This window comes from Phymastichus coffea, unplaced genomic scaffold (genome assembly GCF_024137745.1).
Source record: "Phymastichus coffea isolate CEN01 unplaced genomic scaffold, Cenicafe_Pcof_1.1 PCOF00092, whole genome shotgun sequence".
Taxonomy (NCBI): Eukaryota; Metazoa; Arthropoda; class Insecta; order Hymenoptera; family Eulophidae; genus Phymastichus; species Phymastichus coffea.
The window spans coordinates 567,799-591,807 of NW_026706903.1; the positions used below are offsets into that span (position 1 = coordinate 567,799).

The window sequence follows — 24,009 nt, forward strand, 5'->3', positions numbered from 1 at the left end:
TAGCATCTGCCGCCGTGCATATCCTTAGACCTCAATTTCAAAGACAATTCAAGCTTTCAGGCACTCGTTTATCGACGTGGACTTGTTAATTGCTTAAAGTATCCAAAAAGCGTTTATTGACTTTGCGGGGGAAAAATGAGTCACTTGAATATTTGATGACTTTTTTTGCTCTCCCTCGTTCTCGAACTAAACGACAGCGAGAGGTGGATTAACGATGAAAATTACTTTACGGCGAAGATATGCGGTGAAATTAAGAGGACTGAAAAAGTTGTTGCCGGCGATTATAAATCGGGAATTTCATTCTTTCGAACGTTTCTCCAACTGCGCGGGGCAACCTAGAGTTTTAATTTATACTTTGTTTGACGTAATTAGCGCGCTCGTTGCCCTTGCTGTCCGACTTTAAATTAACTGTCGAGCGTAAATAATTCTCAATGCAACTTTTCCGTGCCACGTGAAAATGAATTTTTATTTTATTTCGGGCTCAGTCATGCAGAACAGAACTTTTTCAGGCTTCAACTTATTATTACATAATATTCATTTCGAGCGTGTATCAAAGTTCATGAATATACTCGAACGTCATTATTTAATAGATTTTCTAGGAAAAAAATCTGCATAGTGATGTTTGGAAAGTGCACGAGAGCGTTGAAGTATTAAAATAAATCGACCAATTAAGGAAGATTAAGGCTTTGCCTCGATTTTACAACCAATGGGGGAATTCTCTCGTTTCGGAGGCCCTTTTGAGAATTATACAAGTGCTCGCGTAAGAGAAATGTGCGCGTTCAATGAATCGTTAGAGACGAGTGTAAAGGAAAGGGGGAAAAAGGGTTTTAAAGTGGCTGTTATTTCAATTGGACCAAGGTTTTAAATTGTTAGGAGAATGTTAAGGAGGCGTCGATTCATCTCTTTAGGATATCACAATTTTTCCGATGATTAGAGTGCTTCCATTTTTTTCCAACCTTATTTTATTTATATTATCTTAGTACGCATATACAAATGCGAACAAAACTAGGAACAAAAAAATGGGTAAAAATCCCATCAGTCAGCAATATCCACACGCGCATACAGTATAAACCCTATCGTTATTTTAATCTAATCGCTGTCGGGGATAGCATTTATCCGAGACTTGGTGATAGCAACACGAATCTCACTTTTAAAGCGCACAAAGCACTTTTTCGGCACGGCACGACTTGTCGTGTCGATCAAATGGGACATACACACACACACACACACACACACACACACATTTGGAGCTGTGTAGTATAGAAAACAACGCTGCAAGAATTTTCTCAGAGAAAGTTTTAATGTCGCGATCGTGCTGTCACTTCGAATGCGGGATAGATAGATGCGGGATTCTTTGTCGATAGGTTTTAACTTATGTTTATATTAATAATCTTATGATCGTCTTTATTGAAGCATGAATATACATTTTTCGATAAGAATAAGAATTTTTAAAAGTCATTCTCAAGCAATAAATGAAATCTTCTTCATCTAATTTGCCGCAATTAAAAACTTGCTCACAAGTAGTTTTTCCTATTACAATCTATTTCTCTCCCTTTTAATAAATTTTTCATGAATGACAAATAAAATAACAGCCTCATTAAAACTCGAGGAGAAAAGTTGACAAGGCGCAAATAACTCAATTGAAACCATTGTTAACTGTAGCGCTGTGCAGTGCAAGAAGAGCGTATCGTACCGATAATATGTGGGCGGCCTGACTCATACTAGTATGCGCTCATAAGTGCACGATACGTTTTACACACGTCAGTTTCGACCGAACGCTCCATTCGCGATGAGCCGCTGTTATTGCTGTAAGTGTGTGTCTCTTTCTCGCTGTCATTGATGATTGATCGATAGTTTATTTTTCTTATTTCCGCTGGTGAAGTGAACAAGTTTTTTTGGTGAATGATGAGATATGTGATGATAGTTTTGGTTGCGAGGAATTTATGAGTGTTGTTATAAGCGTTTATTTATTTATTTAATCATTCTAAATAAAATGTCTATGATTATCGGCATGAATATCTACTTTTCATTCATTTCGTTTTTAGTAGTGAAATCAAAAAGAAATTTATAAAACTATTATAAGAGTAAATATTTATTTCGATTGAGATTAAAATTATCAAACACATTTTGTTAATTATTTTTAAGTTATTTCTGAAATTGTTTCAAAGTTTAATTAAATTTCTTGAAAGCAACATTTTCTTACGGCGCAGCTGAGATACTTAATACAATTGAGTTTTTCGCGATGACAAGTGAATCACCGTTTCCTGCTCATCGAGTCGTTGATTCATGGTTTCGTTGACTTCTATGAATGAAAGTCAATTGGCATATATAGTTTATAATTACATGCTAAGTTTCTTACGTAACTTGGAGAGATCATAAATAAATCACAGTCACACGTTATGTAGCCAATTAGGCTTATGTGTCAAGCGTCAATGAAAAGTGCATTATTTTTTTATGCAAAAAAAAATGAGTCATAAAATTTATGTTTCGCTATTGTTTCAAAAGTTCTGTAGCAAATCCAAAAAAATAATCAAACATAACTAGGTTTACTTTGTATATACGCTTGATGATCCTTATAATGAATTTGTTGCTTACAAATTATTTACGGTACAGATTTTTGTGAATAATTATCTTTTAAATTTTGATAATGTAATCGAATAATGCTGGCGTTGTGGTAATTTATCTGTATATTGTACGTAGCTGGTTGCGTGTTTACTGTGAAAATATTTTAATTAATGCTCGGAAATAAAAGAGATTAGGAAATTTAATGCCATAAAATACTAGTCAGCATCCCTTTAGTAAAATAGAATGAGCTCACACTCCAGGTTATAGTGATAACGTCGCGTACACATCTAATTCTAAGTAGAATAGTATATTGTTAGTATAAACTATTATATTTATTTAAATAAAAGTTATTAGGCAACTGTGACTGAAAAACATCAGGATGTAATTAAAATTTCAGATAAATGAGTAACAGTACTCGATCTAACTGGCATCTAAATTCCTCTATCCTGAAATGTACACTTGGGAAAAAGACGCGTGCTGCTCCATTCTTAGATGAGGCGCACAATTAATCGCGTGAGAACTTCGTCTGACGGTAATTTAAGCTTGTCGTGTCGAAGGCGTTAATAAGTAACTCGTGAACGTTACCTTAAAGTAAGCTTCCTACATCCTACATTAAAAAAACAAAATAAAAAAGGAAAACCACTCTGCCCGCGTTTTTTCCATTATACCTACGCATCAAAAGCGCACACGCGCCACGCAGAAAAGAGATTCGAAAACGGAATTAAAGCGGCGACGGCGACGACTTTCTCGTTCCCTTTCCCTTTTTTCGCCTCAGAAGCAAAAGCTGCACGCGCGCTGACACAAATGCGAAACGATGTAAAAAGCGCGCAGTCGAGAAAACGAGCTTCGTTTATCAATGTTTTATGCCGTGCCTTTGTGGCTTTTGAGAGAGATGGTGCATTTATTTTGCCACTTGGAACAAAAAGCCTGGGCATAAGGTTCAAAAGTTTGTGAGTAACACAGCACACGAAATATGTTTTTTTCTTTTTTTCGTCTTCTTTTTTATTGATTAATTTTTTTACTATAAAATATAATACACATATTATGAATATTTTATTTTTCAAATTTATTACGGGTTGGTGAATTTCACGTTTCGTTCACTCGCGCTATCTAAACGTGTCATTTCGCGCTTTCAAAGAACGCCTCTCGCGTAAAAAGTTACGACAGTTATATAGGATACAATCAACGTGCCAACTACGGAGAATGACGAGAAAATGACATTCGTCTACTTGTTGTGATTCTTTGTATAACTGTATATTTCTGACAATTTTTTTTAATTCTCTATACATGTATTGAATAGAATTCACATGAGATTTATACTTTTGAACATTTTTTCCGAGTTTTTTTTTCCGCATGGACGATAGCGTCAATCATTTAACGAAAAATAGTTTCGTTGGCTAAACATTCTCCCACCACATTATCTAACAGACTATTCATTCGCATTCATTCATCTAAAAAGCTCGAGCCTTCCCAACCGTAACACGATCACATACCGACTTTTCTCTCGTAAAATACCAAACCTGTGCGCAGGAGGGCAGCAGCGCACAGCTACAACGTCCAACCTCTCACCTGCGCTGCGTACAACGCAGCAACTCTCGCTCTCAGCAGTAGTGTAGTGTCTGTCGTGTGCTCGTTTCGACGGCGCGTGGACAAAGATGGCTGCAGCACACGCCTACCTTGGCTACTGCTACTGGCTTCTCGTCGTCAACAATGTGATTCGAGCACAAGATTCGCGTAGTCGTTACGCGAACACTCATTACAACCCTGCCGACACTTACGGACCACAACCACCAAATTCGCCTAGTTACAGTACGTACTTCTTCAAGGACCGCAGATATGGGTACCAACCGAGTTACCTGGACCCTTGGTACAATCGTGGACCCACCAGAGCACCCGAGGACCGTTTTCAATTCGACGTGAGTGTTATTTTTACTTATATACGTACAACCTGTAGGAATTATTGTACTTTTGTTTTGATCGCGCGGGTGGCGACGGGTGGTGGCGCCGCGCGCCGAAGACGCGCGCTTTCGCAATATACGCACAGATTTGTTATCAAACAAAGTATTAAAAGTTCACATTCGAATTTTTACGTTACATCCGAGTGAACTGTGTGCGAGTAGTTTTAGCATGGTTTTTGCTCGGCGATGTAACGTAGATAACGAGCGCGTCGGTTGAATCAGCCTAATTGATAATAATTAGGCCCTTCCTATTCTTTTGTGTACTCACTACACCGTCTGCAGAGGAAATTCCTGCTCAAGACGTAAATTATTCGCTAGATTTTCTTAATTATAAGGTTGATGCATTTTTACAACGCTGCTTTGTTTTATAGGCAACTGAAAGAGCTCCTTTACCCGGGGTCTTGGGTGGTTGGCGCGCCGACCTTCAAGGTCGCGAACGCACTGATTCGAAAAATCTAGAGCGCGATGTATTCGTGACAACTCACTACGGTTCTGTGCAAGGGTTCAAAGTTTATCTGTACGATCAGCCAGAGGCGAGGCATCGCTCTTGGAGTCTTCCTGTCGAGCGTGTCACATCGAGTGTCAATGTGTTTCTTGGTATTCCGTATGCAATGCCACCTGTTAAAGAGGGCAGATTCAAACCGCCTCGTGTTCACAAGTGAGTTTTGTAATTGGAATGTACGTATGTAATATATTGACTATGGTGTTACACGTGATATTGTAGAGGTTGGCATCTGATGCAAGCTGTCGATTGGGGACCAGCGTGTCCGCAACCTAGCCAATATACAGGGGCTACCAAGGGCGTTAATGACGTCGATGAGGACTGCCTGTATCTCAATATTTTTAGCCCTAATGTAAGTATTATTAATCTTTAAAATACTCCAACAACTATACGTACTAAATATTGCTTGAATATTATATTGTAGATCAATTCTGGATTGGCCAGAATGTACCCAGTGATGTTTTACATTCATGGCGGTGAATTCATTCACGGAGCCAGTAATCTTTTCCCAGCTCACATACTCGCTGGATTTTACAATGTTACCGTTGTTTCCATTAATTACCGTCTCGGTGCTTTAGGTAAGACATTCGAGTTCATTTATGAAATGAAGAAAATAACATATCGATCAATCGAATCAGGTTTTTTAAGTACTGGTGACGAAAATAGTCCTGGCAACTACGGTATTCTCGACATGGCGATGGCATTGAGATGGGTTTATGAAAATATTAAATTTTTCAATGGTGATCCTGAAAAAATTACACTGTTTGGTCCTGGTGCTGGAGCTGCCAGTGCTGGTCTTTTAATGTCTGCACCAAGGTATTTATATACAATTATCATCCGTTTCACTTATTTCTTAACTATTATAACATGAATTTTTACAGAACACGTCATATGGTCTCCAAAGTGATCGCACAATCAGGTTCAGCTCTTGCCGACTGGTCACTAATAGTCGATATGTATCGGGCACAAAATACCTCACGAGTTTATGCTGAAATGTTAGGTTGCAGTATCGAGAGTAGCTGGAAACTCGTACAATGTTTGAAAGATGGTAGAAGCTTTTACGAACTTGGTAACGCTGAATTCAAACCACACGTTGGTATGTTTCCTTGGGCACCGGTTCTCGATGTCAATTTCACTGTGCCCAGAGATTATTACGACTCTTGGAGTGCATCTGATTGGCATTTCTTTACCGAGACACCGGAAGAGAGTATCAAAGCTAGACGATATCGAAAAGACTTGATGTATATGTCCGGAGTTACTACTCAGGAAGCAGCTTTTCTTTTATGTATGTTGAAATTCTTTCTGTGCATATTGAAAATTTGAAGTGGTTTTAAGAGTTTCCTGATCGGTTTTTTGCAGATAATAATGCAACTTTAGCAAGAACCGACTGGACAATAACACCCGAGATATTCGATCAAAAAGTCTGGGAGTTGGTTTTGCGATATAATTACACTCTGAATCCTTGGGGTGTTTACGAAGCTATTAAATATATGTACACTTATTGGCCTGATCCAATGAACGTCACGCATGTTAGGAATCAATACGTAAACGTAAGTCTTCCATTTTTTTATTTTCGTTATTCAAAGTTAAAAAGCGAACGCTTCTGTTCCGTAGTTACTCTCAGACTTCCATTACGTTGCACCGCATGATAAAATTGCCAAGCTCCTGGTCGAGCGAAACGTACCTGTCTTTTTATATGTATTAAATACAACGATCGAAGCATTTAATTTGCCACAGTGGCGAAGTGTACCTCATGATATTGAACATGCTTTGTTAACTGGGGCTCCATTTATGGATACGGAATTCTTCCCAGAGAAATTGAAATTCAAAAGAGACATGTGGACTGATAATGATCGAAATATGAGTCATTTCTTCATGAAAGCTTACTCAAATTTTGCTACTTGGGGGTAAGTTATGGAAAACGAATGAAGGTTTTGACTGATAATAATGAATTCTTATGATAATAATTCCTTCTATGTTGAATTGTAGAAATCCAACGCCATCGCAAATTTTGGGACTCCACTTCGATATGGCGAAATTTGGCCAATTGAAGTATTTGAATATCAATACAACCTATAATAGTACGATCGAAATCAATTATCGACAGACTGAGAGCGCATTTTGGTCGCAGTACTTACCCACGGTAATTGGTCGTTTAGTACCCACGTATCCACCGACTACGGAGGTAAATACATACTTAAACACACAACAGAAATTTGTTTTTCTATCTCTAATCAATCATCTTCTTTTATTGCAGTACTGGTGGGAACCAAAGCAGCCACTCCAAATAGCATTTTGGTCGATGTCGACAGCCTGTCTTCTACTCATCGTCATGGCAGTGGTGTGCTGCATGCTTTGGCGTAACGCCAAAAGGTAAGCAAAAGGTAAACAGAACCGAATCCATGTGAGACTATCGCTTTGGAAAAAATTCACAAAATCAATGGTGGGGACATCAATTTGATTGGTAGTGCACGTGATGACTGGTTCTGGTTTATATTTACTTTTATTTTAACTTTGGTATATAGAACAGTACATATCATCTCATGATAGCTATTAATTCACGGTACTAACAGTTGTAAATAATTCCCTAATTTACCCCTATAGTAAATCGGAAGCTGCTCAGGAATATGCAGGTAACATATTTCTCTGAATAGTTGGAGATATAGTATTTCAATTTTTTATTTTCTTTTGTCACAGATAATTATTATTAGGATAGAAACTGTAGCACAAGTTTGATCAAGTCGAAACACTAATGCTTCATAAATATTTGCACTTATAATTGCGGGGTACATACCAATCACATATTTTATATTTTAAATGTTATTTTTCTATATATTATGATTTGCATTTGTAAATGATCGCACGATTCAAATTGTAAAGCAATACTATTTATATTATGTTTGCACCGTTCATAAATAATTTTAGGTTTCTAGCATAATTATTAAACTTTTTGATAAATTTTTCAGTCATAAATTAAAAAAAACATCGTTTGTAAAATGGATGTTTCAAAATTACCACAACCATAGCAATAATAATAATATCCTAAATTCTTTTTCATTAAACAGACAGTCAGATCACTACTATAGCGGAGATATCTTGATGGTACGAGACGACGACACCTCCGAAGGAATCGACAATCTAACCCGAGCATCTAAAGAAAATGTATACGAGTATCGCGACACACCACCAGTTCGTACGCGAATGCAGCATTTGCGAGCCCAACATCAGCAGCAGCAACAGCAACATGATATCAAACTTCAACAACGTTTAGCTCAAAATCGAAAATTTAGTTCGACGCCGTCGCTGAGAAGTAATTCGAATACTTCATTGAAAGAGAGAGGAGAAGATTTCGTGACGAGTTCACCGAATGGGCAACCAAGAAATACTATTAACAGGGCATCCAGTCAGAGTAGTCTGCCGAAAAGTAAGAGTAAGACGCATCTTATACAAGGTGTACCGCAGACGGCTGTGTGAGATCTTCTGTTATGGACGTTGTTTCTAATTTTCGAGTGGTGAGCTATTTATTTTGTTTAGTGTGTTCGTTGGTTGGTCTTGGCGATTGAGATACAATAGAATATTGTGGCCTTAGATTACAGTGTCTTCGTGTGTACTATAGTTTGATGAAAAATAGGAGTTTGTGATGGTAACGCGACACAGGATTACATTGTCGAAAATATTAATTTGTGGATGATAAATTCTTTTATGCTTGTTGATGATCTTGTTGTAACTTAAAGGAATGCCATACCTCTATTTTGCCGATTTTTTCTTTGAAGCGTATTTTCTCCTAAAATACGCATCGTAGGATGTTCATACTTCGGCTCGTAATTGATTATTAGATAATAAAGTGAATACGGTGTTGATGAAATAGACAAAAATTGTTTATGTCCACAGCAACATTTCACAGTGACTGTTTATTTTTTTTTAATAAAATTGTTGATCTAATTTTTTTCTAGAAAAATAATTTTTGTTAATTTCATCAACGGTTGATCGTATTTCGTTTTGTTATCTAATAATCAATTAATTGCTAAAGTATGAACAATATCTGATGCCTATTTTAAGAAATAATATGCCCCAATGAAAAAGCCGGCAAAACAGAGGTATGGCTTCTTGTTAAAACCTACGCCATACCGAAGAAACTGAAATATTGTTTTGTGTAAAATATCATGTGGTGCTTTTATAAGTAAAACCAGTTTGAAATGTAATTCTCAATCGTCAATTTTTATCAGCAAAGTTCATATGTTATTCACACAAAAATGTTGTTAGGCTGGAATAAGTGTGTAAAATTGTATGGGTGTGAAAACAGCACGGCGTCTGTCGTAATGCTTTTTAAATCTAGAGAAACCAAGTTCGAAGTGCAAGTATAAACCTTTTTAATACTTTATGTTGCATAATTTTTCATGATTACCATTTTGTTGGCTGTCCAGTTGTAGTTACATCGCTTTAGAATCATATGTACAAGTATATCTTTTATAAGAAGCGTATAGCTTTTTATATAATTTTTTTATTATTTTACATGATGTATAATTGTAAGGATTGACGACAAAAAGTATGTATGTATTGTATATATGACAATAATTTGAATTATTGCTCTTTTAAAGGTTTTTACATCGTGAAATAGTATAACTTAAATTTGAGAAAGTTTGATAACACCGTACATGTTCTTTTTTTATTAAGTATTACTTAAAGTTTTCTCTCTAACGTTGTCTTTATGAGTGACTTTTTTATACGATGATGCCCACTGCCATCATAATATTTTTCGCCATCGTTATTTTTTTAGTCATTCCAATTTTTTACTTTTTAGCTGTTAAGTATAACATATCCGTCCAATAAACTTATGAAATTTATTATGTATAATCTATATGGTATTCCTCTATTGTATATTTTAAATTGTATTTTATAAAATTATTGATCCTATTTACGATTTGGTAACTTATAAAAACTTAATAATAATTTTGCAATTTGCATAGATAATTTAGAATATCGAATTAGTAAAAATTATTATTTAATATCTATTTAGAATCAAAATCATGACTGCAAACTATGAGTGAATGACTATTCACATTTTAATTAGATGCGAGTAGTATTTTTTATTATTTAAGTTAGCGATTTTTTATTAATATAATAATTTGTTCGTATCGTAACGAACGGAAAATAAACAAAGTAAACTTCGAGCTTTAAAAATCATTGTTTATAGTTAGATATCACTGATCTCATTTGTTAATCACCGATTTTCGCAATTTAGATTGTAAGTTTAATTACAATGAAATTTATTAAAATCACCGACTAACATATCAAATGTCTCATTGTCCATTATATCAAGTAGAATGCAACACCAAGCATTTGTCAATAGTTTTAATTAAATATCCATAACTATAGTTTTTATATATTTTGTTACAGACATCAGATAAAATTACATATTTTTTGTATATGAAAGCGACTCAAATATATCTTTTATTGTACTGAAGAAAATGAGTTATTTTTGACTTAATAACATTTTTTTATCTCAACTAATATCAACGTAAAATTGGTATAATCGGATATTTAAAGTGTTCATATTAGCTTTTAGTAAATTACAGTTTTATATGAAATGATTTCTGAAATAATATAGTCGATGATTTATTCATGGCCATTATATCTCAAACCTCAGCATGTAAATAAAATCTTATTTCAAAATTGTACTGTATACTTTAATAAAAATATTTCTTACGAATATTTACAACTATTGATCTCTGAAGTTAGCGCGTGAAAGTTAGTAGATACCTTTCACTTCCTATGTTTACTTTTTGATATATATATATTGTACTATAGCCTGTCAAGAAGTTTTACTTGAATCAAATGGTTAACAAAAACGGAAAGAAAAAATCAAAGGTATCATTACCAATTCGGTATAATAATCACTGCTTGTACAGAAAACAAAGAAATATATTTTAAAATTGATTTCAAATAATGTTGATGTGCAGCGTGATATCAGAAACAAACGTTATATCTCAATAAATTGTGCTCATTGCCATTAATAGTAATTTGGTTCTTTTCAAAAAATGAAATTTTCGTGATAAAATTAAACCTTCCAAGATACTCAAAAATCCTCCTGTTCACAAACCACAATCAATATAATTTTTTTTTCTTGAAGAAATGTCTGACAGGCTCAGGTCCCGAGCGTCCGAACCGTGCCGAGGAGGACACAAGTTTCGAGCCACTGAGTCTGGAGGTCAGGTATCCAGACACTGCGATACTGTTGCTCAAAAGCCCAGAGCAACCCATCTTGTTAGCTGCCGCTGCGGCTTTGACCAATTTCGGTGCCAAAGCTCAAGGCAATCTCGAGACTCTCTTCGATCTCAATATTGTAGACAGTGTATTAGCACTGGTGAACCACGACGACATGTTCACGCGCAGGTTCGACATTTATTTGCATTTATGAGTCCGAATTCGAAGTATTTTTCAATGGCTTTATATTTTCCAACAAATCAAAGCGACATATTTTTGAAACTTGAAATAAGTTGAATTCAGCAATTAAAAAACTCTTGGAAAACTAAATATCTGACGAACGTGTTATACGTATATAACTATATATAAGTTTCCGTTTTTAACTGCGTAAAATATTGCATTGTTAATGCATCGTTCACGCGATAAGTGATTCACTAGAATCACGTAATTATCTGGACAGCCGGAGGCGCGCAGTTTCTATAAGGATGCTCTTGATGAAAGTATTATGGTACGAGAAAAAAAATAAACTAGCTGGCAGAGTCAACTCAACTCTCGCATGGAACAGTAGCACAAGAAAGTTTTTTTTCATTACTTTATTTTTGTGCGAATTGATATTTATATATATTTATTTATTTTAGTAGACTTTTATCACGTAGTTTGTTTTGAAGTAAATAGTTGCTGAAGTGTTTGAATAGATATGGTTTTAGAAAATATGGAGACGGTATGTTAATAACAATATTCTTATTTATATTGAAACAGTTTGAATATTATTACTATTACTATTTACTACTACTATTTATTATTACTATTTACTGCTTTCAAGTAAATATTAAAAAATTGTAATCGCTGTACTAAATGAGTTATCCGTAACTAATTATTTTTTTAACATCATATACATACAGGAAAGTTTATGTAATCGTAAGCAAGGTCGTCTATATATTTATAGAACGAGCTAAAGAATGTGAACAGTGTAGTAAAAAGAATGTATGTATTATTAGTTTTGACGCCAATGAAATTGCGACGATATTTTTTAATATTTTACTAGTAAAAATTATGAAGTTTTAAATACTACTAAATTTCATTTTAAAACTATAGAAATCGAAATCTCCGAATATGTCTACGCCACATACAGAAAAATGTAATAATTCAACCATATTTTTCAGTGTAGTGAGTATTTCATTTGATGAATTTTGTTATAAGTCTTAGAGAATAAGGTATGAAAAAGGTCTCAAATATGAGAATTCTTGAAAAATTATTCTTAAATTCATAACATTATTTTAAAATTTTTTTTTTATTTCAAAAAAGATTTTACTTAACTTAACATAAATTAATTTGCGAATGCAGTAAATTTAACAACTTTTTTGTAGTCACTGTATTTTTTTAAATCAGAACCGAATATACTTTTTATAATTATACAAAGTTTATTTGGATTAACAACGTATTCTAAACTATGCGAATCAAATTTTTTACAGGTTCGCCCTGAAGCTTCTCGCGCTGATGTCCCCTGTCCGAAATGTGCAGGCTCACCTGTTGCGGGACGATACATACATCCAGCATTTCACTGACATTCTTGCCAACGAGTCGGAAGCCTTTCTCCAAGAGTTCAGCTCGCGTATTTTGGCTGAGCTGACGAGCGATCCCACGGCCTCGGCAATGCTACTCGACAAATTTCAAGATTTAAGCTTCCTTTTTTCAAGACTGCTTTCTCCCGATCCGGATATCAAGAAAAATTGTGTTGAAATTCTTGCGAATATATTGCAAGATTTGTACGGGAAAGATATTGTAGCTTCGTCGAAGGTGCAGAGTTTATTTTATATTTCATCTTATAAATTCAATTTTTTATGGTAACAATTTTACAATATTGAAAACTCATTGAAAAAAATTTTATTTAAATGATAACATATTTTATTTGGCAATAATTCTTTGAAAGGTTATCTTATTGAACAGCTAAAATATCCGTTTCACCTTGAATATAGCTTATCCCATCCTATCTCAAATATATTTAGAATCGCACTACTTTCTGTCGCTAATCTCCTGAGCTTTCAAGCATTACATAAAACTCTAATTAGTGACGAAATTAACAATGACTCCCAAAAGCTCGCTAAAAGCATTTAAATAATGGAAGAGCTGCATACTCCTTTTTTATTTTGTTTTTCCTCAAAATAATTGATGGACGCAATGCAGGATTTTAGTTATGAGGCGATCTATGAATTGTTGAAGCAGCCTTATCCGATTATCCAGCAACTTGCGTTGGATGCTATCGAGCAGCTCGTTATACATATTTCAGACGATTTCCTTCAGGAAAATTTCCGGCGATCCTACGGCGTTCAACGTTTGCTTGATATTCTCGAAGTAAGACTCACTTTATTTTTAAAATTTGTTCAATGTATTGCTAATAGTAATGAAAAAATGTCCCATTTTTAATTTAAGTGAAAAATTTTTTTCCTTATTATCTTTTTTTTAGTATTTAAGAACAATAAAGATTATTAATCAGTTTTCCATTATTATTGTAGAATGAAGAATGGAATGACCTACACAGTAAAGTACTAAAAATCATCAATCTATTTTGTTACAATGAAAAGACTTCCGAGTTCATGAATAATACTGATGGCACAAAGCGGTTGTTTGGCTTCATGGAAAACACTGCTATCAAGGATTTTAGATTTACAGCTTTGAGTATATTAGTTAATTTGGCTGAAAATGCAAGTGGCAAAAAGGTATATTGCTACTCCTTGTCTTAATTATATTATACTCATCAGTTCGTACCACAATAGGTTTTACACTCTCAGGGAATAATCGAGTCACTGGTCAAATATTTCGAGAGTGATATTCAACCCGAAGTTCAAGCAACAATCTGCCGGGGATTATCCAAAATGATTCACTATAGACCAGCAGCTACAGAACTATCACAACAGAATCCTTTCAATTATATTTTGAGTAAAGATGATTGAATCCTTTCCAATTTCCATTTCTAAATAAAATCTTCAACAATCCAATAATTTCCTTTTAGATCTATTAAGTAACGACGAAGCGAAATGGTCTGAAAGACAAACAGCCGCCTTCGCCTTGAAAGAACTCCTCTCGGTGGATTTTCAAAACTGCATAAATTTCCTCAACAGTAACGGCCATGTAAAATAAAATAGTTTATGATAATAATCTTTCTTCGAATGAAAGTAAATTTTCTTATACAGGCTCAATTGATGCGTCTCATCCAAGAGCAATCGGCTCCCGTGGAAACTCGCGTAACCGTCATTCAAATAGTATCGATACTCGCTGATTATTCATCTCTCACCGAAGATTTGATAGATTTAAATCTCTTTCGCGCGCTTTCCTCCGTGCTCGAGGTAAGATTAACAAATTTATCGTGAATATTCATATAAAGACCGTTCTAACATTTTGATGAGTTGATTCAAAAAATTTTTTTTCTTTCTTTTACGACTTTTTTTTACGAAAATCTTATAGTATTTTAAGTATTTTAAGTATTTTATGACTTTACGTTCAATGATGAAAAATAATTTGTTATTCTTTTAATCAACGATTAAAAAGCTATTGGATGATTTGAATTTTTATTTTTAATATTTAAGTTAGTGTGATAATTATCATTCATAAGCAAGTTAAATCGTTCTCATATAACGATAATTAACATTGTTCATAAATGTTGGATAAAATACACGTCAACGATTCTTAATAATATTTTAATGATAATCTCATGTTATTTAAATTTGTACTTTTTAAATAAAGAAATAAATTACTTGATTTCATTGCTCTCCATAATCTAATTGAATAAAAACTTGCTGGAAAATACAATATTAATTTCTCGTTTCAAGAAATAGATTTTTTTCTATTTAGTAATATGAATATTATAAGGTATTACACAACTGTTTTTTATTTAAAAACTGACATCAGCAATAAAATTTTTAATCAATTTATGTATACACATGCATATTTTAAAAAAATATTAATGTTAGTATTTCATTTCTCATTTTTACGCAATCAAATGCCATACCGTTGCTTGACGTTGAGAAAATTAGTGTAATGTTTTTTCCTTATTAGACGTCAATGCTGTCATTTTATAAAGAAACACTGAAATTTTTCCTTTGCTGTAATCGTATAAAGAACTTTTAATATGAATATGAAATGATCTACCAGATGTTTGACCCTTCTTCCACGAAAAAAAAGCTTATCTCTACGAGTGTTCATTCTTCAATTTTATATTTGTCTGTCTATATTTATAAGTTTCTTAAAGTGCCAGTTCCATGCAGACGTTTCATAGACATGGAGTCGATCAGAGTAGTGTTTATTTCGAGTTTATTTTGGTTCGCCGCGTCAATTGTTGTGATTTATATTTATTTGAAGAATGTAGTTTATGGCGTTTGGAATAGAAAGAATGTACCACACGATCATCCATCAATACCCTTCGGAAATGTCCCATTATCGTTCTTCATGGGGGAGACAACACACGGTCAGTTCAATATGCAGTATTGTGTAGATAAAATGATAATCTGTATCCAAAATTTTACATTTAGGAGAATTGGTGAAAAAAAGTTATCATAAATACAAAAACTTTCGATTTCACGGTATCTACATCCTCTGCGAGCCAGTTTTAGTGATCAATGATCCTGAATTGATTCAACTCGTGCTTGTGAAAAATTTTACTCAATTTTACAATCGAGGAGTCTTGTCTGATGCGGAAAAAGATCCATTGTCTGCTCATTTAGCCAGACTCGAAGATGAAAAGTGGAAGAGGTTGAGAAGCAAGCTTTCGCCGACTTTTACATCTGGGAAATTGAAACTTATGTTTCCGTTGATTAAGGAGATTTGCGATCAACTTATTAATACTTGCGACAATGCTCTGGAATCGTCTGATATTATTGAATTGAAAACAATCATAACAAGGTAAATACAAAACTATTATTTATAGTATAACGTAGGACACACCCTATTATTTATGCGGAGTGAAAACAAGCTGTAAACGTAGACTCGAGTAATTGGTTAAATACATCTTAGGTATTAAGAAATAGGATTTATTTATTCCGAAAATGTCTAAATTGTAGTGTAGCTGTATAATTATACCGATTATTTTAATTATATAATTATTATATGCATAAAAAATTAGAGTTCACATAACTTCGCATTTTAACTGAACAGTTATAATTGAATCAGCAAGTCAGTAAACTACAACAAAATGTTAAGTGTGCAGTAATAAAATTATGTTTATTTAAAAAATGAAAAAAGAAGTTTTAGGTAAGGTGAAGCATGGCGAAGCATATTACATTTTTTATAGAATCTTTACAATCAACTTTTCGTATGATTTCTAATTTTATTTAATTTAATTTTTGTAAAATCAACTCGTTTGAATAATTCTCCTCCTATCTCCTATTTTTTTTTATTTTATTTTTCTTAAAAAAAATGATGAGTCGCCGACATCCAGCGTTGTGATTGGTTGATGCTAAGAAAGAGCACGAAATTTTGAATTTTCCTATACTTTGAATATTTTTACTATATATCTAACAGTGTGAGATTTATATTTCAGCAGTAAATTCAGTGAATTTATGAATAATTAACATGAATAATAATCTGCAAGAATGAAAATATGCCATTAATAAATCGTTTTTAGGTTATAAGACGTTATATTTTGAAATTATCAGTACAAATCGTTATTTAATAACCATCTGTGATACTTAAATTAAAATAGACGATAATACATTTTAATCTTTCGTATATTGTAAATTAAGAAGTATGCTATTAATGGAAACTAATTATCGGTATATTAAACCCGTTAAATTTGAAGAATATTCACGGGTGTATTTATATAGGTAACAAAAAGCACATGATATTAAATGTATTACTCATACTAATACAAGATATATTATTACTATAAATATTACTATTAAGCTATAATTATTACTATTAAGTATGTAAGGTTTAGTGTTGTATAATAGTATAATTTATCGATCGTAAGTTGGATTAATCTTTTGGATAATTTTTCCGATATATCGTGATATGAGTAAAAGTCCATCGGTTTTTATGAAAAAATGGGTGCAAGCTCTATTTTTATTCATCACTGCACATGGATGTATGTAATTTATTTTAAACAACATGATTTCTTTGTGCCCATTAGAATCTCCAAGTTGGCACGTCATGGCTTCAAATAATGTAATGAATAATAGAAAAATTTAAAATAAAGAGCGCACAAGGCGCGGTTAATAACACTAGTTTATTATAATTTTAATTGTAGATTGAATTAGGATTAGTGATTTCAGCGTTGAAAAAATATATCGAATGAAATCTCTGTAACATTTCACATTTTTTTTATAAAAATAAGTTTCAACAATAACTACGGCATCATATAGATAAAGAAATATAAAATGAAAATATGTATGTCATATATGTTTCCAGCGAAAGACTAATTATTAAACTATGTATACTATTCATTAAGAAGCTTTTAGCGCCCTTATTAGAAATGGCACTATATCATTTTTTAATGTCATAATCTATTTTACTATAAATTTTGATGTTTTCATATCGTTTTGTAGATTTACAATTGATTGCATATCATCCATTGCATATGGATTCAACTGCGATAGTCTTCACAACACAGACACCCCATTTCTTAAATACGGAAAAATGAGTAATTATGTTGGACGGGTTTTTATTCTGTTCAGTTTCTTCATACCACAACTAATAAAATTCGTGCCAGTTCCGGAAAAGAGACGAGAACTTGAAAAATTTTTCACACAGATCTTCATAGACATGGTTGAGCATCGTCGAAAAGAAAAAGTTTCACGAAATGATTTTCTAAATATGCTTATAGAGCTGATAGATTATGGAAAAATTCTAGAGGATGAGACCTCGGAAAAAAAATGTCATCTTTCTAAATGTAAAATTGTTACCGGTAGTTAAAAACTTTTGGAAATTATTGGTACAATAAATTTGATTTAATTTCAGTAACCGAAGCTGACAAACTAACAATAATGGAAGCTGTTAGTCAAGCTTTCATATTTTTTTCGGCTGGACAAGAAACTACGTCATCAGCTATATCATGTTGCCTTTATGAATTAGCTTTAAATCCAGATATTCAGCAAGAACTTTTTAATGAAATAAATAAAGTACACAACAATCCTGGTGATCTAACATACGAAAAACTTTTTGGAATGCAATATCTCGACATGGTGTTTCAAGGTAGTAGTTACATGTATCAATTTTGATTTTGACATTTGCTCATAGAAACATATGAATTAAAATATTATAGAGACACTCAGAAAATATCCAGGGTCTTCCATCCTAAATCGCATTGCCGTTGAAGATTTTAAAATTCCAAACTCAGATTTCATTATAGAAAAAGGTATGAGAATTGTTATTCCAATAACTGGTTTACATATGGATCCTGACATCTACTCAGAGCCTGAAAAATTCAATCCAATAAGATTCACGCCCGAAAATAAAGCTAAGCGACATAATTTTAGTTACGTGCCGTTTGGTGAAGGACCAAGACAATGCATAGGTACATTGATTTAAATATTTCTATCCACATCTAAAACATGTTAAACAGTATAATAATGTTTAGGCAAACGTCTTGGTTCCCTGAAACCGAAAATTGCTTTGTTCTACATGTTATTAAATTACGAATTCTCAGTGTGTGAAAAAACATCTATCCCGATAAAGTACCAACCTGATTATTTCGTCCAGGTGCCTTATGATATATATTTGAAAGTAAGACGGAGAAAACGAACAAATGAAATTTGATGACTCGTGATTCAAACGATTCTAGTTAATGGCTTGTGATATATGCTTCATTCAAATGATAAAAATATGTGGCCAACTGAAGCTTTTTCAGAGTTAAAGGACAGGAACACACAAAATTATTTTACTGTACAATATTTACATTTTTCTACATGTTGTCTTCTCTTCCAACAGTAAGAATTAAAGATTATGCACAAGTAAACCAATTCGGCTTTTATTATTTTTTGTACCGAAACGTAGTGTTGTCAAATTTTGGAAATAAGTTTTTATAAATTGTCATGAATAAAAGAACATTTCAATGTAATAATCGTATTTGAACAATGTAATATTTTTCGCATTGCAGTAAAAAATATTCTAGAGCACTATAAGTATGATTAAAACATTTTGATACCACGATTGCGGATTATTGTACAACAGCATGCTTACTTTTCGAGAGCGTGTTACGCACTTAAAATTTTATACTCTTATTCAGACAAGATTAATTTTACAAACAAATACAAAAAACGCATTCCAGATATGTCTATCATCGATAGAATTAACATCTAATATAGTGCAGACTATAACGTTGATTATGTGTTTTTTATGAGGTTGCGATCATGTAGAATTTTTGTTTTTGAATAAAGGATAAAATAGAATACTCTTAAAAACTTTTATTTGTATAATTTTATAAATTTTACTCATCTAAAATCCAATTTTAATTTAGGGAATTAGTTTCATGAAAATTTTTAAAAGAATATAACTTTTGCTTTGAATTTTATTTCTTGTTACAATAGTTACATTTAAATTTTATTTATATCTAAAATATGTAATATATAATCTCTGGAATTGCAAAGATATGCCGCATGAGGAACCTATTTCTTTTCGGAAATTTCCTATTGCATTTCCACTCGTATAAAACTACACGTGATAAGTTTGTCTGATAAAGATTCCGTTTAATAAAATTATTTAAAGCTACAACTGTTTGTATAAAATACACAGAATCAGCACAATAAAAAAATATCTACAAAATTCAAAATATTCGTTCCTACGTAATATTTTGTTGGCTCAGAAGGTCTATAGGACACGTGTTTTATAGTTTTCGCATATTATACGATCAAAAATTTTCGGCTCATTAAGATATCCACAAGGTTAATATATTGCTTATTATGTATTCTTATAAAAATGCGTTGTTCTATTGATTACTGAGGAATTTTGATATTTGATACGCCCTGAACAATGAAGTATTTAAATTTTGTTCAAATCCCTTGCAATGTACATTTGGAAACAATGTAAATTTAGGAAGATGATGAGGAGATGTTTATTATATTATCTAATTTTGATAGATTGCATCTGCTTATTAAACATGTAGATGGCATGTAGGTGAAAAAATCCAGTTAAATAAAATCGTCTTTTCGATATTTAATAACTGTATTCATGTAAATGATCTGTAGATTTAAAGCTCAGTTCGGAGGAATCCGATTTGGTTGATAGAATTTCACTATTTTTTCAAGGAAGAGTATTCTAAAAATGCAATAGCTCTGCTGGTATAAAATCTTGTTCTGATATCTCAATGCAACTGATTTGCAAAATGTATAAACTTCATATTTCAGTCGGAAAACTCATCATCAGCTGAATTGAAAATAGCCAGCTGCGAGGCTCTTAGCCGTTTCCCAATTAACGAGAACGCGCGATGCGTATTTATCCACGTGAAGATTACGGCAACGTTGTACCACCTGATTACCAGCTCAGAAGCACTTCCGGTGAAGAGTGCAGCAACTCGACTGCTTCTACTCATTTGCTCGGATACCGTTCTTGCTAGATTGTGCATTCAGCAGGGGCATCTCTTTTAGTAAGAATCATTCTTCTAAATATTTCTTAGGGCAGGTAGACTATGAATAATTTTTACGTTTAGCTCTTTGAATTATATAATCTTTTATGATAGAAGGATGTATTGTATTTTTTAATGAAAATCTACCTATTGTGATTATGCTTAAGAATACACAAATTATTGTATCTCAAGTACGTATCTTTGGAAACTATATCACAAAAACTCAATTATATTTCGATGGTTTATTTCTCGTTCTAAATGAACCTAATTGACCATGTTTTATTTCTGTTGAATCGAAAATTACTCCGATAAAATAATAAACAAATTAAATGGCAATACATTGAGTATCATATCTATATCAGCAATCTACTTACAAGCGCATGTCCTTGCCTCTCCCCAAAATATGATTTTCTTGATATTTCGTGCACAGCATGATGAAGGATCGTGGGGTTTCACGAGCGATACCCGAATGGTCTGGTTGCGTAGAAGCACTATTCAACGCGGATTTGTCGATGAAATTCGCATACACGAGTCGACTGTCACTGTGCGACGTCACTCAAAATGGATTTTACGTGATGCGCCGTACTTCCTGTCCGTGAGTCTAGTCTATATCTATCTGAATTTTTCATAAGACTCTTAGATAAGACATCGTAAAAATTTATTTTTTTTATTTCGTAGTTCTACTGAAATATGCGCGCATTGCGTGAGAATTTTAGATGTACCTGTATTTTCTGGAAATTTGGAAAAGTTGAACGTGTATGTAATTATTATAAGAACCCATAGTAAATTTGACATGGAATTTAAAAAAATACACGTCACTGAAACGCATAAAAAATACATTTATTGACTCATTTAGTACTTCATCATTAAAGTTATTGATATTCTATACATATCTGGAGAGATTTTATTTTTTATGTTCAAATGAATCTACAATAAAATACGAAGCATTTATAAAATCTAATAACCATTACGTTTGAAAAATCAAGACAAGTTGAATAATCCGAAAAATAGAGAATTAAAAAAATAGTTTAGGAAATTTCGAATTTAACGTGGAAATCTTTTATTTCCGATACAAAAAAAGAGAAAAGAATGTCTTTCACGTGGTAATCGCTCGCAGAACCACCGAAAAAAAGTAAAGGATAAACAGAGCTCGAAACGTGATTGCAGTTTTCCAGTGCTAGAGGAGTTGTTCCGTTTGAAGCTGTGCTTTCTCGAACCCATTTACGTGGCTAATTTCAACGAGGGTCATGATGAAAACGACGATGACGACTATCTTGTTGGCAAACAAGCTGCCTTCGAAGGTGAGTTTGCTCTCTAATGTCGCCATCATCGTCGGCGACGGCTATTTACACTGTGAGACTATATATTGCCGAGCTTGTGACCGTTTCGGAGAAAATTCGTGCGGTTCTCGTAGTAAATGATTGCTACGAGTAATTCAAGTTGAGTTTGATACAACTTCAACTTTTAAATTGCTATTTCTTTGATACTTTTATTTTTTAATATTCACGAGTGAACGATCCAATAATTAAATTATGATGTTGCCGTAATACTCGAAAAAGGAAATTGGATGGATTGGCGTTCGAAAGCGTGCATTCATCGCAATTAAATATAAAGCACTCTCACAATATTGACATTTAGCCGCAAGAGAAGCGATAAGGCGTGAGAGTGTCGAGCGTGGCATTCGTGTATCTGAGGGTACGATCAACGCTTGGCTCGAACTTAAATTTGGCCGATTGCAACCCGATCCTTTTTTAACACGTTATCTTGAACTGCTCAAGGCTGAACTGGCTATTGATGAGCAAGCTATGAGTGACGTATTGTGAGTAATTATTTTTGTTATGTGAAATCAGTAGTATAGATCACTTTTAAGTAGGGCAAACAAAGATTAGTTTAATATTTTTATTAATAGCTGTATAATTGTAGCATAGCTATAAGTAATAAATACAATATTTATTAAGAAAAGATAAGTTATTCCGCAAACTTGCAATAATTAAATGAAATTTAATTACTTCAGTTAGGGTTTTTTTTATTAACAGACTATGCTTTTCCAACTGATAGAAATATAACTATAAAACCATCTAGTATTCAATGCCGAAACTACAAAACAATTTATACTATATCGTAATGAAAATCTATATTCACTGATCAATATTTTCAGTTGTCCAGCTGGTCTAATCACAACGTCAACAATAGCATCCCGAGCGCGTTTACTAGGACGTTTCGTAGCTCGTCAATTATCGGGTTTCGATCCCGACAGTCCATCCTGCATGAATCAACAGTTGGAGTTACATCTACGTATGATCAAAGCCAAAATCGAGACAAGCGTAATACCACTTGGCTTCTTACGTTTCGGTTCTTACCTCGAGCGAGCATTGCTGTTCAAAGTATTGGCCGACAGAATAGCTTTGCCTGCTTGCCTCGTCAGGGGCAGCTACGGTGCATCTTGGATTGAGATTGCTGTTCCTATGGTGAGATTTGGCTGAGCATGAGCTGAATGTATTTCATCTACGACGGACGTATTGGTTTATTGATTTTTCATCAGTGAGATAGGGAGAGCGAAAAAGAGCGAGAGAGAGAGAGAGAGAGGAGGGGAGATGATTGATATGTATATTGCGGGAGTGCATTTTATATCGGGAGCGTTTCGAGTTAATTGTTTTTCATTTGAAGTAAAAGTTTGAATTGTATTTTGAAAGTTTGGTAAAATATTATTTTATATCGTTAAGAATTTCTTTTAGAGTATATAAATCGTTGATTTTTTCAAATTTAATTGAATTATTAGTCCGGAAATGATCGTTACTATTTTAAAACGTATATACATCTACATGTTATGTTTTATTTCATTACTCTTATATTTTATTCGAGTTATTGAATAATGCAAAGGTCCATATCTGAGATGAATATAAATTGGCTTGTATCCGAATTCATTTGCAGACAAGCGAACCCACAGCGCCGTTGCCGAAAAGTTACCTGCGTGAAAACTTCATAGTAGACCTAATGAACGAACCTGGCGAGCTTATTGCGTTAGGTTCGATTGGTGCTCGACGTTACGTTGACAAGCAGTCTAGTTGCGAACGTATTGGATGCTGCGGCTAAATGATCGTGTTGTGGACTGATATTGCTAGTCGGTGGTTTTGGATCTCGTCGTGACTTTTGGATTGGATGCGAGCAAATTGGTTTTTAAATAAATTTATTGAACATTATTTATACATTTCACTGTGGGTAATTTAGTC

General features: G+C 33.4%; 3 protein-coding genes across 5 annotated transcripts; all 3 read left to right on the forward strand.

Moving 5' to 3' along the window:
• Positions 1-1,772: 1,772 nt before the first annotated feature.
• On the forward strand, positions 1,773-11,201 carry LOC131669382 (cholinesterase). Of its 3 annotated transcripts, XM_058944213.1 has the most exons (13): positions 1,773-1,808; positions 4,096-4,481; positions 4,895-5,181; positions 5,248-5,377; positions 5,450-5,603; positions 5,664-5,841; positions 5,907-6,310; positions 6,385-6,575; positions 6,640-6,932; positions 7,015-7,210; positions 7,283-7,398; positions 7,630-7,658; positions 8,091-8,264. In XM_058944213.1, the coding sequence occupies exons 2-13, from the start codon at positions 4,221-4,223 to the stop codon at positions 8,123-8,125; spliced, it is 2,274 nt and encodes a 757-aa protein (XP_058800196.1). In that variant the 5' UTR covers positions 1,773-1,808; positions 4,096-4,220; the 3' UTR covers positions 8,126-8,264. The 3 variants fall into 3 exon arrangements, with proteins under 3 accessions (XP_058800196.1, XP_058800197.1, XP_058800195.1); XM_058944214.1 differs by lacking the exon at positions 7,630-7,658 and having other exon boundaries at positions 7,283-7,409; positions 8,091-8,205; XM_058944212.1 differs by lacking the exons at positions 1,773-1,808; positions 7,630-7,658 and having other exon boundaries at positions 4,130-4,481; positions 8,091-11,201.
• LOC131669377 (armadillo repeat-containing protein 3) lies at positions 3,370-23,887 on the forward strand. The gene is given in 15 exon segments (XM_058944209.1): positions 3,370-3,381; positions 3,954-4,136; positions 11,183-11,418; positions 12,702-13,026; positions 13,414-13,581; positions 13,743-13,946; positions 14,004-14,166; positions 14,240-14,371; positions 14,404-14,573; positions 20,562-20,800; positions 21,210-21,374; positions 21,947-22,080; positions 22,418-22,588; positions 22,862-23,247; positions 23,711-23,887. Coding segments are annotated over 15 exon segments (2,850 nt in total). The 3' UTR covers positions 23,873-23,887.
• Positions 14,600-19,599, forward strand: LOC131669383 (cytochrome P450 6a2-like). The gene is made up of 6 exons (XM_058944215.1): positions 14,600-15,691; positions 15,756-16,125; positions 17,766-18,109; positions 18,178-18,411; positions 18,482-18,733; positions 18,797-19,599. The coding sequence occupies exons 1-6, from the start codon at positions 15,367-15,369 to the stop codon at positions 18,973-18,975; spliced, it is 1,704 nt and encodes a 567-aa protein (XP_058800198.1). The 5' UTR covers positions 14,600-15,366; the 3' UTR covers positions 18,976-19,599.
• Positions 23,888-24,009: the final 122 nt, after the last annotated feature.